General features: G+C 44.4%; 3 protein-coding genes across 3 annotated transcripts; 1 reads left to right on the top strand and 2 right to left on the bottom strand.

Moving 5' to 3' along the window:
- Positions 1–433: 433 nt before the first annotated feature.
- LOC127599536 (CTD nuclear envelope phosphatase 1A) lies at positions 434–4,493 on the bottom strand. The gene is made up of 8 exons (XM_052063553.1): positions 3,903–4,493; positions 2,881–2,947; positions 2,682–2,800; positions 2,538–2,609; positions 2,357–2,473; positions 1,416–1,527; positions 1,260–1,344; positions 434–1,155 (listed from the first exon to the last, which is right to left on the bottom strand). Exons 1-8 carry the CDS (start codon positions 4,005–4,007, stop codon positions 1,095–1,097), a joined length of 738 nt encoding a protein of 245 aa, XP_051919513.1. The 5' UTR covers positions 4,008–4,493; the 3' UTR covers positions 434–1,094.
- Positions 4,494–5,552: 1,059 nt separating this feature from the next.
- elp5 (elongator acetyltransferase complex subunit 5) lies at positions 5,553–7,937 on the bottom strand. The gene is made up of 9 exons (XM_052063521.1): positions 7,580–7,937; positions 7,450–7,510; positions 7,302–7,382; positions 6,987–7,198; positions 6,705–6,874; positions 6,536–6,631; positions 6,102–6,202; positions 5,854–6,018; positions 5,553–5,616 (listed from the first exon to the last, which is right to left on the bottom strand). The coding sequence occupies exons 1-8, from the start codon at positions 7,632–7,634 to the stop codon at positions 5,916–5,918; spliced, it is 879 nt and encodes a 292-aa protein (XP_051919481.1). The 5' UTR covers positions 7,635–7,937; the 3' UTR covers positions 5,553–5,616; positions 5,854–5,915.
- Positions 7,938–7,958: 21 nt separating this feature from the next.
- On the top strand, positions 7,959–13,595 carry phf23b (PHD finger protein 23b). The gene is made up of 5 exons (XM_052063506.1): positions 7,959–8,447; positions 10,077–10,108; positions 10,181–10,273; positions 11,743–12,280; positions 12,584–13,595. The coding sequence occupies exons 1-5, from the start codon at positions 8,420–8,422 to the stop codon at positions 12,775–12,777; spliced, it is 885 nt and encodes a 294-aa protein (XP_051919466.1). The 5' UTR covers positions 7,959–8,419; the 3' UTR covers positions 12,778–13,595.
- The last annotated feature ends 1,285 nt before the right edge of the window (positions 13,596–14,880 follow it).

The raw sequence follows: 14,880 nt of genomic DNA, 5'->3' as shown, positions 1-14,880 counted from the left end.
GTATCTTTGCTCATCTTTTCATTTCAGCGCCATATAGTGACAGGCAGAAAATTAAATGCGCTTCCACTACATGGTAAAATTAATCTCTGCATTGTCCCTCTGTTTCAAACTAGGGAGACCCATACGAGATTTGTCATCAAATTAGGAGAGTATCAGTACTCAGTACTTTTGGTAACATTTTGCTCATGTACTGTAAGATACAGTACATGCCTTGTCTCAATAAAGGTCGGGAAACCTGTTATAGGTGAGGGATACAAATAATGCACTCTAACGTTGTTCATTGTAAAAGCTTCCTGTTACACTGGTATGACATGCTACACTTCAAACGTCACTGTCGGTTTTAGATATCAAAGGTTTTCTGACAGGGACGGTTTCATTTCCAAGACGACACTTTTGAGGTTCAATGAGGACAAAAATGATCAGTTCTTCCAGCTGATACTAACAAGTGTTTTTTTTTTATTAGACAGAGCCAATAAAGATGTGGCTTCAGAACCTGGACATATTGTTCAGAAGGCATTTCGAAAGGCTCTCAACTCCATACAGTAAAGGGAGGGCTGGCAATCAAACAAGAAAAATAGAAAGGGGCGGGGGGACAAATCAAGTGCAATTGCAATTCCATGAACAGAGTGAGATGTTACTTTGTGGTGACAGATATGGAAAAGACAGCACAGCAGTCCATAGAATGGGTACAAGCCATATGTTTTAATCTTGTGATTTTCAGTCTTATTTAAAAACCCACAAAATAAACAAAAATATCCAAGGATGGGAGGCGGCTTGCAAGCAAAAAGATTGTTTGTATCCTTTTGAAAAAACAGGGCCAAAAGCATATTTGATCAGAAAATCATGAAAATATGACATAGTATTGTTGACTTTGGGAATCCTCTTCATTGCATCATCAAGGGAAAAAAAAGTTTGAAAGGCGTCAGAGATGATCCATTTCATTGTTTTGTTGTGGTTAGGGCGAGGACTCAAATATCAAACTAAAATTGCGGTGGGGCTAAAAATCTGGCACCCAAATTGTTCATCCCAACCCTCCCCTTCGATGAGGGGGTGGCGGCAGGTCGTCTTTTGACCAAATATCTCCATTTGACCCATCACCAGAGCCGATGCTGGTGGAGGTTTCGACTAAGGACGGAGCGGACATCTGCGGTGAACCTAAAACAGACACTAACTTGTTGGCATGATGATAACCCCACGGCAGGATTTTTTTTTATATTGTCAGAAATATAATCATTTAAAACACACACACAAACGCTTACCTTAATGCGTCCAGCATAGGCAGCAAGTTAAGAAGCGCTGTGTCACTGGGATCACTGAACCAGGACTTGATGGGTATTGCATTGTCTAGAGAGCAAAGGGTTTGGCTTACTTTTACACTCACATTTGACACTGGGAGACCCGGATAGGTTCATTACCTGGATGGCTTCGATAAGCACCGGGCGAATTGTCGAGGATGACAATACTGGACAGGTCGTCGTGTACTACTGACAGGTCTTTGATATAACTACCTAGATCCAATGTACAATGCTGCCAGTGGAGACACAAAGATAAGATCACTTCAAGCTATTTCGATGGGAGCTCAGGACATTTAATTATGTACCAAGACAAAACAGGACAGCTGCATCTAAAACAGACGGCAGCAAATAAAACCAACGGAAAAAAACAAAAACACGTTGCAAACAGAAGAAGTTGATCCCAGTCCATAGATTCAGATGAATTATAAATATCTAGTCATTATTTACATTTTTTATTTCCTCTACATCTTTTTTTTGGCACATTCAATGAGAGTTTGTCACGTCCAAAAAATTGTTAATGCGTCAATTTGACGAATTTCTTTGTAAGTTCCAATTGGCTCTCATGGGCCAAAAGAGGCCTGTGTCATTAACCAAGAGGACTTTTTGTAGCACTTTGGAAGAGTTAACAAAGTCACTGGGCTACAAAATAAAGAGAAGTGGTCCCATTATGTACCCCTGTGGAACCCCATTGTGAATAGAGAGAGAGAGAGAGAACCTGCTGAAGGAGGTGTCAATGGTGTGCCTGTAATGCCATCATGCTGCAGATTCCTAATCAAAATGTAAATATTGCATGTATCAAAACTGCAACTCCGAAATTACTGCCATCATTTGCGTCAGAATACAACAAAAATGAAATATCGACCGGAAAAAATTACAAGATAAAAGTAATCATTTTTTGAGAATGCTGTACATATGCTGTGTCATAATATTGGCAGGAAAAAAGTTGCACTCTTAAATCAACCTTTGAAACCTTATTTCTCATGTTGACATGATCTTTACGAACTCAACTTTCTGTTCAAGAAAGACTGCTTTATTGGCTTTTGAAGCGCTTTGTGTGCTACCTGTCTGTAGTATCTGCGTCGGAGGATGTTCCTATTGTTGTCCAACTTGTCGGCCACTGCCGAGCCGTAGATCTCCATGCTGGCTGTGAACACCACCAGCTCGTACCACTGGCTCACCTGCGAGCACGAGATGTGTAACAATACGTCCACGGTGATACACACACACACACACAACACATACCACTTCTAAAAAGAAGTCCACATGCGGCCTTTTATGGACGAAGAATCGCACCGGGTGCTTGTCAATGACAACCTGCGCAGAAACACAAACCAAAGTCAGTCATGGCAAGGCAAAAACACGCCAATCGTAATATGACGCACTTACTTTGAGGATGAAGTCGGGCGGCGTCCCCGGCCTCACCGTGGGCCTAAGGACCCCGTCGTGATGAGAGTGGATTAGGGTCTCGTCTAGGTCCAGCACCAGAATCTTCCTCTTGACTCCATCTGGAGCGGAAGGCATCGAGTGGCCGGCGTTACGCTTACACACGCATGATAGCTGACCTGTTAGCCGAGCGTATACTCACTCAGTCTGTTTCGGGAGAGTGGCGACAGAGGCAAGGTGTCGTATCGCACAGTCTGGTACTGGATAATCTGCAACGCAAACACTAAATGGTCACAGTCGTCGGAAAAATATGGAACGGTCAGAGAAAAGACACATGTAGAGAATGAAAGAATCAGGGAAGCAAGCTACTTTATTAACTAATTTCAATTCACTCGTCCCCACAATTATTTACGACCAATTATTGCTACTCATCGATCTATGCCGATGACGTATCGTGAAAGCAGAAGGAGTCAATGCTCTTCTCAAACTGTGAAGACGCATGTTGTAATTCATATAACGGAATTTGTCTCGTTTCCTGCACTACATCAGTTTGTGAGTGAGTTGAGAGGAGATCATGATTTGTAGTTTTGGTGACCTTTTTGTTTGGTGGTGTACTATAAGATGTAAAAGATGTGCCTTGGCTCGATGAAGTTTGGGACACACTGAAATCAGTCGTAACCCTTTGAGAATGAAGTCCAATTATTACGACATAGCTAAAGGCAATAATGCAATACTGTATTGTGAGTAATCAGCTGGAGTCGTCATCTTCGACTCACAGTTCCCTGGCGACTCTAAAGTTGAGTAAGTGAATTAGCCAGTCCATGGATGAGAGACAAGGAAATGTCCATTTGTCTAGGTGGTCATTTTATTCGGGTCATCTCAGGTCTCTTCCAAAGAGACTCAACAATTTGGCTTCCAACATTCAACAGACAAGCAACACAGACACTTTGGGTGCCTCCTCGACCATTGGTCTTATTAGGTGGAATATGAACAAGTAGGAATCCCACTCACTGTTAGTGATTGGCGAACTCTATTTCATTCATCTTCTCAAGTGTCGTTTTGCATCGCAAAACAGTGACGCCGTTGGTGGTTAGGACAGCCTATCATGCATGAACTGCTGAAGGGGCCAAACATTTTGGAGAACAACCCGAAGAGTCCAGTTGGGAATAATTGACAGGCACGTCTCTGTTGTTCAGGTTTGCCTCGCCAGCGTGCACGTCTTACCGTTCGCAGGTGCTTCCTGAGGATATACATGAAGAAGCCCCATATTCTGGACGTGACCCCGAGGAAAGTCCGGATGCCGAGTAAACACTGGCGGGTCTTCAGCATGTTGACGGGCCAAGACAAGTCAGCAGTCGGCGGAAGAACTGCGGCTGACAGTCGGCATTAGCTACCAATCGAGCGATTTCCCGGCAGAGGCGCGAGTATCTCGATCCGCACGCTTGTTGCACGATGACCATTAAATGGAGCAGATTGGCAGAGCAGACGACCGCAATTGCGCTCAGAAGGGCTGCTGCTGTTTTGGACCTCGTTGAGCTAAGCGGCGTTAGCTCACGCTAGCTCGCTCGACGGGGTGACCACCTTGAACCCGGCTCCAAAATAAGCCAATCAGCCACCGGGCGCCTCGTATTCAGACGCGTTTTCGGTTCCGCTTGGCTGTGCGCGGAGTCCGAAGTTGTTCTAAAAAGTAAAAACTCCCCCAGAGTGCAACTTGTGGGTCTAAAATCAGTTTGTAGTCCACTGGAAATCCGGAATGAAACTGCGAGCCGCCATTGGCGACGTGACATCACTTCCGGAAGGGAATCGAAGGGTCGCGCGCAGCACGTCCACGTGGAAGGAAAATAAACAGACGTGGACAGCGATGCGCTCACTTCATTCATTCGTTTCCCAATCTTTTCTCAGCCAAGTTATTTCATCTTGGGAAAATCTCACAACGCAAACAAAGGTCCGGAAACTATATACAATAGTGAACGAGATACTTGATTGAAGAGAGTACCAGGTTACTCATAGTAGTACATCAATTCAAGTCAAGTACAACTTTATGGTCAAATGTGCTGTATGTAACATACAAATTTCCTCCCTCTTAAACAGACAACAAGAGGAGCCGCTGCCGGTGCCCACGCCACCATTAAAAGAACACTAAACGTAAAATAACAAAATAATACAACACAACACATCGGACTGACAGTCGTGCCACCTTAACCACTTTTTCTCCATTCACTTTGTTTAAAGCAGTAATAGATGAAAGAGGAGCAAATCAGTGTCCTTTTCACCAGTGGATCAAACACATCATGCTGCAATGTGCACACTTCTGCTACAAGCTAAGCTTGAAAGCAACAAGAAGCTGTAGCATCCATTATCAAAAGAGAGATTGGCTCTCTTCTCCTGTCCCATGTAAATCCACTTCAATTCCAAGCCGCGACTCCCAGTTCCACATACGCTTTGGCGCTGACGCTACTTTCTTCTCATCGCCGGCTCCTCAATCCATGCATCCATCCAGCAGCAGCCTGTCCATCAGCACCGACCTTTTCGCTGTACAAAGGCGGGGCTGTGAAAATGCTGCCTATTTCAGGTGCAAGACACAAGCACCCCGGAGCTGTCCAGCAACAACAGTCAAATGGCGCCAACATTCCTCCCAATCAAAATCAGTGCTGGTAAACGCGGGCCGCCGAAAAGGCGCAACCACCAACACAGATTCTTCTTCTTTGATGAATGTCATGGACTAAAATGCTGAAAACAGTCCACATCAGGTCCACACGCCGTAACAACAGCACCATGTGACAAACAAAAGTCCTAAAATACATTTTTATATCTATTTTCACCCCACCATGCACTGAACATATATTTCCTGCACCAAATTCAAGACACAGAATGTAGAACAGCACAGGCAGTTTTTTTATTTTACGTTTTTTGTTAATCCATTGTTACATGTAATATTATACTGTAATACTGCTGTCAGGCTGATGAATAAAAAATAACAATCATAATAATAATTATATGATATGAAGGAAAATTGTAAATAGTACTGCGATTTATCCATTTGTGTTCATATTGTATTTAATTGAAAGATGTTTGTTTTTTTTTCTCTTTCTCCTTTCTACATACATTCTTGCTGCTGGAGGCTGTAAATTTCCCCAGTGTGGGACGAATAAAGGATATCTTCTCTTATCTTATTCAACAATGGATTTAAAAGTCATTCAAAACAAAAAGTTTGTGTTAGTAAAGTAAACAAGATGATCACACGTCAAGATCATCGTCTGGATCCTCTTGATCGTAGTCGTCGTTAGCGTCTGGCTCATATACGATTCTCCCTGAACCAGTGTGGAGAAGAGCTGCTTTCCTACCAGACGAAAACAACAGACATAGAGTTGACGTCGAAAAAAATGGAAATATGACAAAGAAAAACTCAAACAAGTCTCTTACTTCTCTTTACTGAAGACAAAGGGTAGTGCTAGCTTCTCCTTGGCCTCGCGTTGGCTTTCAGACAAGCGAAGGTTGAAGGTCAAATTTGCTGTTGGGTCTGCCTGCAAGAAAAACCCCACACGGGACTTTTCATTCGTACTTCTAATTCATTTTACCATGTTACACATTACAGCAAATTGTGTTTTAGGAAAAAAGCAGTATGATGAGAAAAGTAAAATGTTGTTTGAGGAATAACTATTTGTAGTTTGAGCCTAAAAATACCGATACAACACGCTATAACACATATATAAACACAAAGTGTTTCAACATTTGTTTATGTTTATCAGAAAAATCTGCCATTACTATAATGTGAGGTGGGGTGCCATGTCGTGAAACTTTTTTGTTTTGTATTTACAGACAAAAAGTGTTAATATACGATAAATATTAACAAGTACCATGTTGGATATGCACATCTGTTCTTGTGGCTCAGTCCTGCTGGGCTTGCCCTGTCCAATCACCGTCAGGTCATCTCTGATGGTGAACACCTCCTCCTAAGCATCAACAAATACTTCATGTTCTTTTGTTGCCCCACCTCAAAGTCTTCATCACGAATTTAATACTTACACCTTGCAAAACCTTTCCTGATTTCAAGCGTTTAGTTATCGTTGCATGGTCTCCTCTCAGGACCGTCTTCACTGTGATGAGTGATGTGGCCAAGTGGCACAGGCTACCCACTGTACCCCGCGGGTGCATGTCGGAATGGAGGAGTCCAATGACGTTTGCCGCACACCCACCTAATGTACAAAAGACGCGACTGAAGTCACACACACGTTTAAAGTGAGACATCAGTGCAGCTCGAAAATACGTTTTCTGATTTGTTCCGGGAACAAACCGATGATAGATCACCATTTTTAAGCTGTTGGAGAGTCTTGCAGACTGCAGACGGACTAACGTGTCTCAGGATCCACGAGAGTGAGTCGATGGCTAAAATGGCCGGCTTAACTTGCGAGGTCTGCTTGATGAGTTTCGTGACTCTCTCTGTGCAAAACTGGTCCACCGTGAAGATGGCACTCCCGGTCCAGGCCAGGGGATCGCTGTAAGCGTTGTGAAAGTGGAGCCTGAAATGACAGACGCAAAAATCAACGTTACAATGCTGGCAACACTTGGCCTCTGGATGAAATGATGATTCCAACTGAACTTGAGGTTTGTTTGAATAACTACCTTTCAATGGGAGATCCTTTCAAGCCATCCTTCAGCTCATCCTCGCTGACTTCAAAGCCGAGAACATGGACTGCTTCCGTCCTAAAATCCACACCATGAATGTATGCCTCAACAGTCAACAAGATGCCGACGGCAGCAAGGTGTCAACCTGTCCAATGCAGCCTTGATGAAGCTCCATAGAAGACGTCGGCCCGAACAACTACCGGAATCTTTGATTCAGTACAGGTTTCGTTAGCCTTTCTCTAATGTTACTGGAAAGCACGTTGAGTCTCATGTACCTTGTATGATGAACAAGCCTCCGGTGTCAGTTCCTTGCAGCAAGTCATGCAACATGGTGCTACAGATGCTAAAGCTAATTAGCACACGCCAACGAAAGTGGTATTGTTGACACGAAATCGCGTAAAGTGACAATATAGCCGATGCCACATTCTCAATGTTAGGCCATTCGTAATATCAACACATAACTCTATAAACATCGATCGCCTTGTTTGGTCCAAACTATTTAGTGGCGTCGCCTGGAGAAATCGCATCGGCGGTGGTGGCTTTATGTCCCGGTGCCCCAGTGGAAATGTAGTTCAATTACGCCGAATTCGCTGCTGTTCGTCACCTAGTCAAACTTCAATACCCATAGTCCTCTGGTGTGAACTATTCCTCCGATGGACTCTACGAGCTTCTGCCGCGCGTAGACCTGTGGGGAATCCTCCTTGTTGTGTTACGCGACCGCGAGAGCAAGGATATAGACATTTATATTTATATATATCGGGAAGTGCCCGGCGCGAATCCACCGCCATTGGCTTGAATTTAACGATGTTTTACAGCCGAGCTGTATGGTGGAGGCACGAATTTTAAACGCGGCGGAATGGTACGAGCTACAGAAAAAGTGCTTTTTCTCGCTCGTGTCGATAGCGTGGCGACACCTGGACTCGGCAATACACGGTGAGGAGTGTTCCTCAACTCGTGTAATTGTTGAAGAAACGTCTTTTTTTTCTTGCCTCGGTGTCCGAGCAGTTTCCCAACAGTTTGGGCGCAGTCACGCCGGGATAAGGTACAGCGCGACGGCCGCCTCGCTTCGGCTGGTTCCGTTTCTCGGACCTTAAGGCCTGCTCGTCGAAGGGACAATGCTTGACATAATGTCCGAGCACCAAGGTATGTTTTGTGGCATTGATGAGGGCTTTATAAAGTAAGGCGCTTTGCTCTGCGTGGGCTTCAGCACATTCGCCGAGGGCAAATGGAGCTTTTGAAAGCCCGGTGGCTAACGTCGCTGTTACGTTCCCCTGCGTAGGTCAGAATTCTCAATTTTCGCGAAAAGTTGTTGACAAAGAATTCATTTTAGTTCACTCTCGTTTCAGATTTGTCGTATCATTAGGGATGGTGGCGCGGTGACTTTTGTGTATTAACGCGGCGTTCAGTTTGTCTAGATAACCGCGCAGGACTAGCCGACAGTGCCCGACGCGCATATCGGATTAAAGTTGTGTCACTTTGGTGTCAGTGGAGTTGACACTGTTCCCCTGCAAATGAAACGAATCTACCCCCATTAATGACGCCAAGATTGAATTGACAAGCGACATTGAGACACCTTCCACTCCCTTCTCGCAAATTCCGGCGTGATTAGCATGTTAGCCGCTAACGGCTAAGTCAACGTTCCCTTCCTTGACGTCTTGCCACTGGTGGTTTTTATAGCGATCGTCGCGTCGCCATCGAATAACCCCCGAATGCGAACGCTATATCGGTGCACTCTCAGTGACAGTTCTGCCGGCTAATATTAGCCGCTTAGCTCCAAGACAATTCAAACATGCTCCAAGTTGCCCGCTCAACCAACCAGCGTCAATTTTTGCTCTTACTTCAAATGTCTTCAAGTGTGGTTAGCCACCGCCTGCTTTAATCTACGCATACGTTCGTCCCCTATCGTTTGAGGTTTCTTGCTCAGCCAAATGTTTTAGACCCACCCTTTTGTTTTAAGGTCGCTCGGCACGTATCATCATCGAATAATCCCCCGTTAAATATCTTGAGCCGTTTAGCGGCTAATGTTAGCGTTAAATTAGCTTGGCTCACGTCCTAAACGTGCGGCCCTGGTGAGGAATGCATTTCGACAAATGAATGGAAACCTAGTAAATGGGCTACAGTGCTCATCGTTGACGATAACAAACAGTGAAAGTTGTCAACTGGCTAACTTGATGTAACGACTTGACAAGTGGCCGTCATCCTTGTGGAATTTTCGAAATACATGGAAGTCTGCACGACCTCCAAAGTCCTCCACAACAAATACATTTGGGGGCGTGTGTGTGTGTGTGTGGGGGGGGGGCAATTGCTGACTGAAGTGCAATATATATTCCGCTGCCAGCAGTACTCTTCTCACCAGTAATGTTCCCTGTGTGCTATTTATGTACAGTTTGAAGGCTGATCACCACAGTTTGAAACTTAAGTCATTTGAGACGGTGACCAGGAGAACTCATTGGGATTTTGCCCTGTGCCATCTTATTGATATTCTTGAATTGAAATTTAGCAGCCACTTGAAGAATGGGTTCCCCGAGTAACAGATGAAATGAAAAGAGGCTAGACATAATCCAGTTCCAGATTTTCTATAGGCAATATCACAAGTAGCTACTCAAACCACCCCCTCCTAAAGCAAAAAAAATAAAAATAAAACTAACTCCCCATTTCCCCAATTGTGCGATATTCAAAATGCTGAAAGTGGTCCTTCCAACCAGACATGGCATTGCGTCAGATTGTTTTTCTGAAATCTGATCACGTTATCATGTCTTTCTCTGCCCACAGATTCGCTTTTGACGTGCAAAACTGAACCTTTGGTAAGTGCCCTGATGAGACTCGACACATTTCTTAAATAAACAACTGTTGACTGAAGTATTTCATTTGTGTAGCCCCCAGAGAGGAAAAGGAGGACCGTGGAGGACTTCAACAAGTTCTGCAGTTTTGTCCTGGCTTATGCTGGTTACATCCCAAGTCCCAAAGAGGTCAGCTTCAAAATTCACTTACTTTTAACATACAAGAATAGTCGCAGCTGAGTTTTCTATGGCGCCTTTCAATGACGCTTGATGGCTGTCGGGCTTGACAGGCAACTGCAGCATGACGGAAAATTGCAGTCCAAGTGAGACAGGGAGGCAAGGAAGCTTCTTGAGAAAACCAGCTGCAAAATGTTGAAAGCTAACTTGTGCTCTTGCTCTTTGCTCTACGTTGCTATCCAAGTATCAGCAGTCAGCAGTGTTTCCCAACCTTGAATGAGCCAGGGCTTATTTTGTGTTTGAAAAGTTTGGATTCATAGCATTGTACTTTATCCTAGGTCGTGGAATTGTTGCGCCTATCACTGTAAGTGACTGATATTGATAATGAACAAAGGAACGGTATTCGTCAAGTCAAGTCAACAGTATTTATAGAGCACTTTCAAACAGCCATCGCTGCATACAAAGTGCTGTACATGGAGCGATTTAACATACACAATAAACAGTAAGACGAATCGGTAATAAGATAAGATTAAAAAAAAGATAAAACTCCTTTTTTAGTCTCGCAATGGAGAAATTCCCAATTCATAGCAGCAAAGTTATGAAAGGAAGAAGTAGAACAACAAAATATAGGAGCTGCTGGAAAGGCAGCCACTCTCGCGGCGCCATTTTGAAGTCAAAATAACAAAAAAAACACAACACATAGGACACAGACAGTCGTGCGATCTTCACCAATTTTCTGCATACACTTAAATAATAATTTAATTATTATTATTATATATATTCTGACTTGATATATATATATGTAAAATATCAATAGTAAAGGCGGTAGAAAGCACCAAGCAGTAAAATCAAGAACAAATCTAAGTCATGCCGAGTCGAACGCCAAAGAATACAAGTGAGTTTTGAGGGGTGCTTTAAAGATGGGCAGGGAGGAGGCTTGCTGAATGTTCAGTGGGAGGTCATTCCAGAGAGAGGGACCAGCAACAGAAAAGGCTCGATCCCCTCTGAGCCTCAGTTTAATTCTTGGTACTTCTAATAATGTCTGGTCCACAGACCTGAGGCGCCGGGCAGGTGTGTAGGGGCGGATGAGCTCAGAGAGGTACGGAGGCGCGAGATTATTCAGAGATTTGAAAACAAAGAGGAGGATCTTGAAAATAACTCTAAAATGAATGGGGAGCCAGTGAAGGGATGCCAGAGTAGGAGTTATGTGCTCCCTCTTACGAGTACCAGTCAAGAGGCGAGCAGCGGCATTCTGGACCAGCTGAAGGCGCTGTTAAATGGATAACAATCTTCAGGATTGAAAATGAAGTGGCATTAAAAAAAACGTAATTTACGCACTTGTAAATTAAGATATCCCTGCAAATGCAGCTTCAGTTGATTTATATTTTTTTCCACGATGACAAAAATCTGCTAACTGAGCTAATACCAAAACATGGAAGTCTCTCGTTGAGCAATAATCATGCCTCTTTCCTGGATCGTAGGAAAGCTCGTGGTCCCCGACGTCATCCAGCTCCGCCCACAGTTCGTCGGCGGATGGCGGCGGCGTGAGCAGCACATGGGCGGACGGCGGCCCAGACATCCACACCATCCACACGTTTGTCCACAAAGCCCGCGCCAACAAGAGCAAAAGCGTCCACCCCGATAGCACTTTGCTGGACAAGATGCGCCTGAAGGACTCTTTGTACGAGAGCCAGGCGCCCAGCGCCAAGGCCGAGCGCAAAAAGGACAAAAAGCTCAAGAGGCTGTCGCTGGCGGCGGCTGAAAGCGGCAGTAGCGAGGGCGAGAAGCGGGCGCGCATCAAACGCAGCAAAAACTCCAAGCAGCCCAAAGCCAAGAAGCTCAAAAGCTCGCCGCCGCCGACGCACAGCGACTCGGAGGAGTGGCGGCCGCTCCGCGCGGGCCCCTCGCCGCACGCCGCCCAGGACAAAACGCCGCCCCACGAGTCCGTCAGGGACGCCGAGATGAGCTCCAGCGAGGGCGAGACCTGGATCGCCGATGAAGACATCATGGTGGAGTCAGGTGGGCCACCATCTTGTCGGAAGGAAACACCCTTAAGTGGGTGTCGCTTCCTTTCTACGCCCCCTGTCTCTCTATCTCTCCATTCCCCTGCACTCCCAATTATCTCCTGTCTCTCCCCCACTCCCTCTTTTCCTCTCCGTCTCCCTCTCTCCCTCCTCCCTTCTCCCAATTTTGGGGGTTTTCTGTCTATCTGTGTCACCATCTGTCTGCGCAGGCTCATAAAAATCAACAGGATTGATGTCACAGTTTGAATTGTAGTCAGCCGCGTGCACTAAGTCGGCCTTGCGTGTGTGTGCGTTTCAGGCGACGATTCATGGGACCTGATCACGTGCTACTGCGGCAAACCCTTCGCCGGGCGGCCGATGATCGAGTGCAACCAATGCGCCATCTGGGTGCACTTGTCATGTGTCAAAATCAAGAAGTCCAACGTGCCCGACATCTTCTACTGCCACAAGTGCATGCACTCCAGGCGCTCGGCACACAAAAAAGACACTTAAACAAAGCAACAGCAGAAGAAAGTTCTCGCTTTATTGCCCCCCCACCTCGCCTGAAGCCAAAACAGCTGAACATTTCGCTACAGATAAACCAGTCAGAAGATTTCTGTTGACAATCAGGGTTGTTTTTTTTTTTTTTTTGTCCGATGCACGGTCCGAGTTTAAGATTCCCCCCCCCCCCCCCCCCACCTTTTGTGGCTTCCTATAAAATATCATTGAATTATAATTTTCCACCAGAAAATGTCTATCTATTTGGGGGAGGGTGGAGGGTAGTTGTCAGTGGTAAGGACATGCCATTTGTAAATGAAAGGAACACGACGGCAAAATCTGGCGAATGATAAGAAAAAACATTTGAGTTTTAGCAATCTGATCAAGTCCCCTTTTTGGAATGCCACCAAAATTAAGTGATATGGATCACTACAATTGACTTTTCAGGGTTTAAAGGAAGATTTATGGCAAAATATCTTTGGGTGACAGCATGCAAGACATTGAAAGCATTGCACTTTTTGGAATGGAGGTCGGGTGAAATATGTTCATGACGAGCGCTTAGCAATGCCAATTATTGCCCTCCCCCTTTGCGAAAAAGAGCGCAGGTGTTTGTTTTTTCCTCCCTGTTCGAGAACGAATGTAGGATGTTTTTGGCTATTTTTTAAAATTTTATTTTATTTTTGGGCTTCTCACGGTGGGGGGGCGGCAGGGCTGTACATATCCTCTTTGACAACTGTACATATGTGAAAGACAATGCAAAAATCTATTTTCTGCAGTCCAATATTGTTTTCTTTAATTGTAGTTTAAGAAAATAAAAGTCTTTGGCAACATGACACTGAAGCGTAGTGCACAAAGTATTTATTGGGAAAAGAAGAGGGAAAACTTTTTAAATGCTTGCATCGCTCTCAATGATCCACCAGAGGGAGACAGTCAGCAGCCACTGCGAGTAAAACGGTACTCATAATTCTTCTGAAATATGGCCAGTGTTGTTTTGTCATTCCTCGTCTGGTTAATCCTACAACAGAAAAAGTCCAACGTTATTCAAAAGTAATCGAGCACTTGTTAATTGTGAGTTGGTTTTGCAAATAACACCTTTGCTTTCCGGAAAGTCAACATCACCGAGCTGCCAATGGAATCCACACGAGCCACCTTCGCCTTCCTCCTGGAAAATGAAAGCAACTCTTTAGCCTTTTCACGATCACGCTTTATGCTCTCAATTGATTTATTCTCATAAATTGACTTTCCTGCAAAAAATGAAAACTTTATCATACAGTAACATTGTTTTTTTTTGTTGTTGCTTGCATTTCCTTTAAGGCTCGTTGACTCGCATTTGTCGGCGGATGTTTGGATTTTAGAAAGCTCCTTTTTGCTTGCCTCCTGTGGTTGTTGGTGTGTTGGTTGTGGCGAGTGTGGAGGACCGCCGTCGGCCTCGGGTTGCGCTCGCTATCAACGGCAGAGACATGCCAGCCTGCCGTCAGATCCTGATCCTGCTCCTGTTCCACTGTGCTGACGTCCTGATGCGATGAGAGACACATCACCAGAGAATAATGAGAAATTGGAAGCCCATCGTAGCATATCATAGCAGTCCTCAAATCCTGATGACGGATTACCTCTATGATCCTGGGTCTTGCAGCCGCGACCTCCAGGAACAGGTACAAAGCCAACAAGTAGAGCGCAAGGCTTGAACAATGCATCTAAAACGCAGGCAGGAGAAAACCACACGCACACAAAAGCTAACGTGTTTTTTTTGATAGTTGTTTTCCAGGAGTAATCAAATCCAAACTACAAGTGAAAGTCCTGAATAAAGTGAGCAATTTTTTTCTTTAACTTTCATTTAATTTAATGACTTTTCTTCTAAAATTGTGTCTTTTCCTTGTAAATTTTGACTTTTTGTTTGGAATTCATGACTTTTTTTCAGACTTCCCCAACAATAAAATTATATTTATTTGATAAAATAATCACTTGTTCAAAAAAATCCTTCCTTCAAATATGGAATTTTTATAATTATGTATTTCCGTGTAACGTTTATTACATTTTCTTTGTAAAACGTATTACTTTTTTCATTTGAAAAAGTATGAATGTTTCTTGAAGAAAAAAAAATCAACCTTTTTTTTTCTC

Source organism: Hippocampus zosterae, chromosome 1 (genome assembly GCF_025434085.1).
Source record: "Hippocampus zosterae strain Florida chromosome 1, ASM2543408v3, whole genome shotgun sequence".
Lineage (NCBI taxonomy): Eukaryota > Metazoa > Chordata > Actinopteri > Syngnathiformes > Syngnathidae > Hippocampus > Hippocampus zosterae.
The sequence above is the reverse complement of the archived record's forward strand: the minus strand, read 5'-3'. Positions and strand labels throughout refer to the sequence as shown.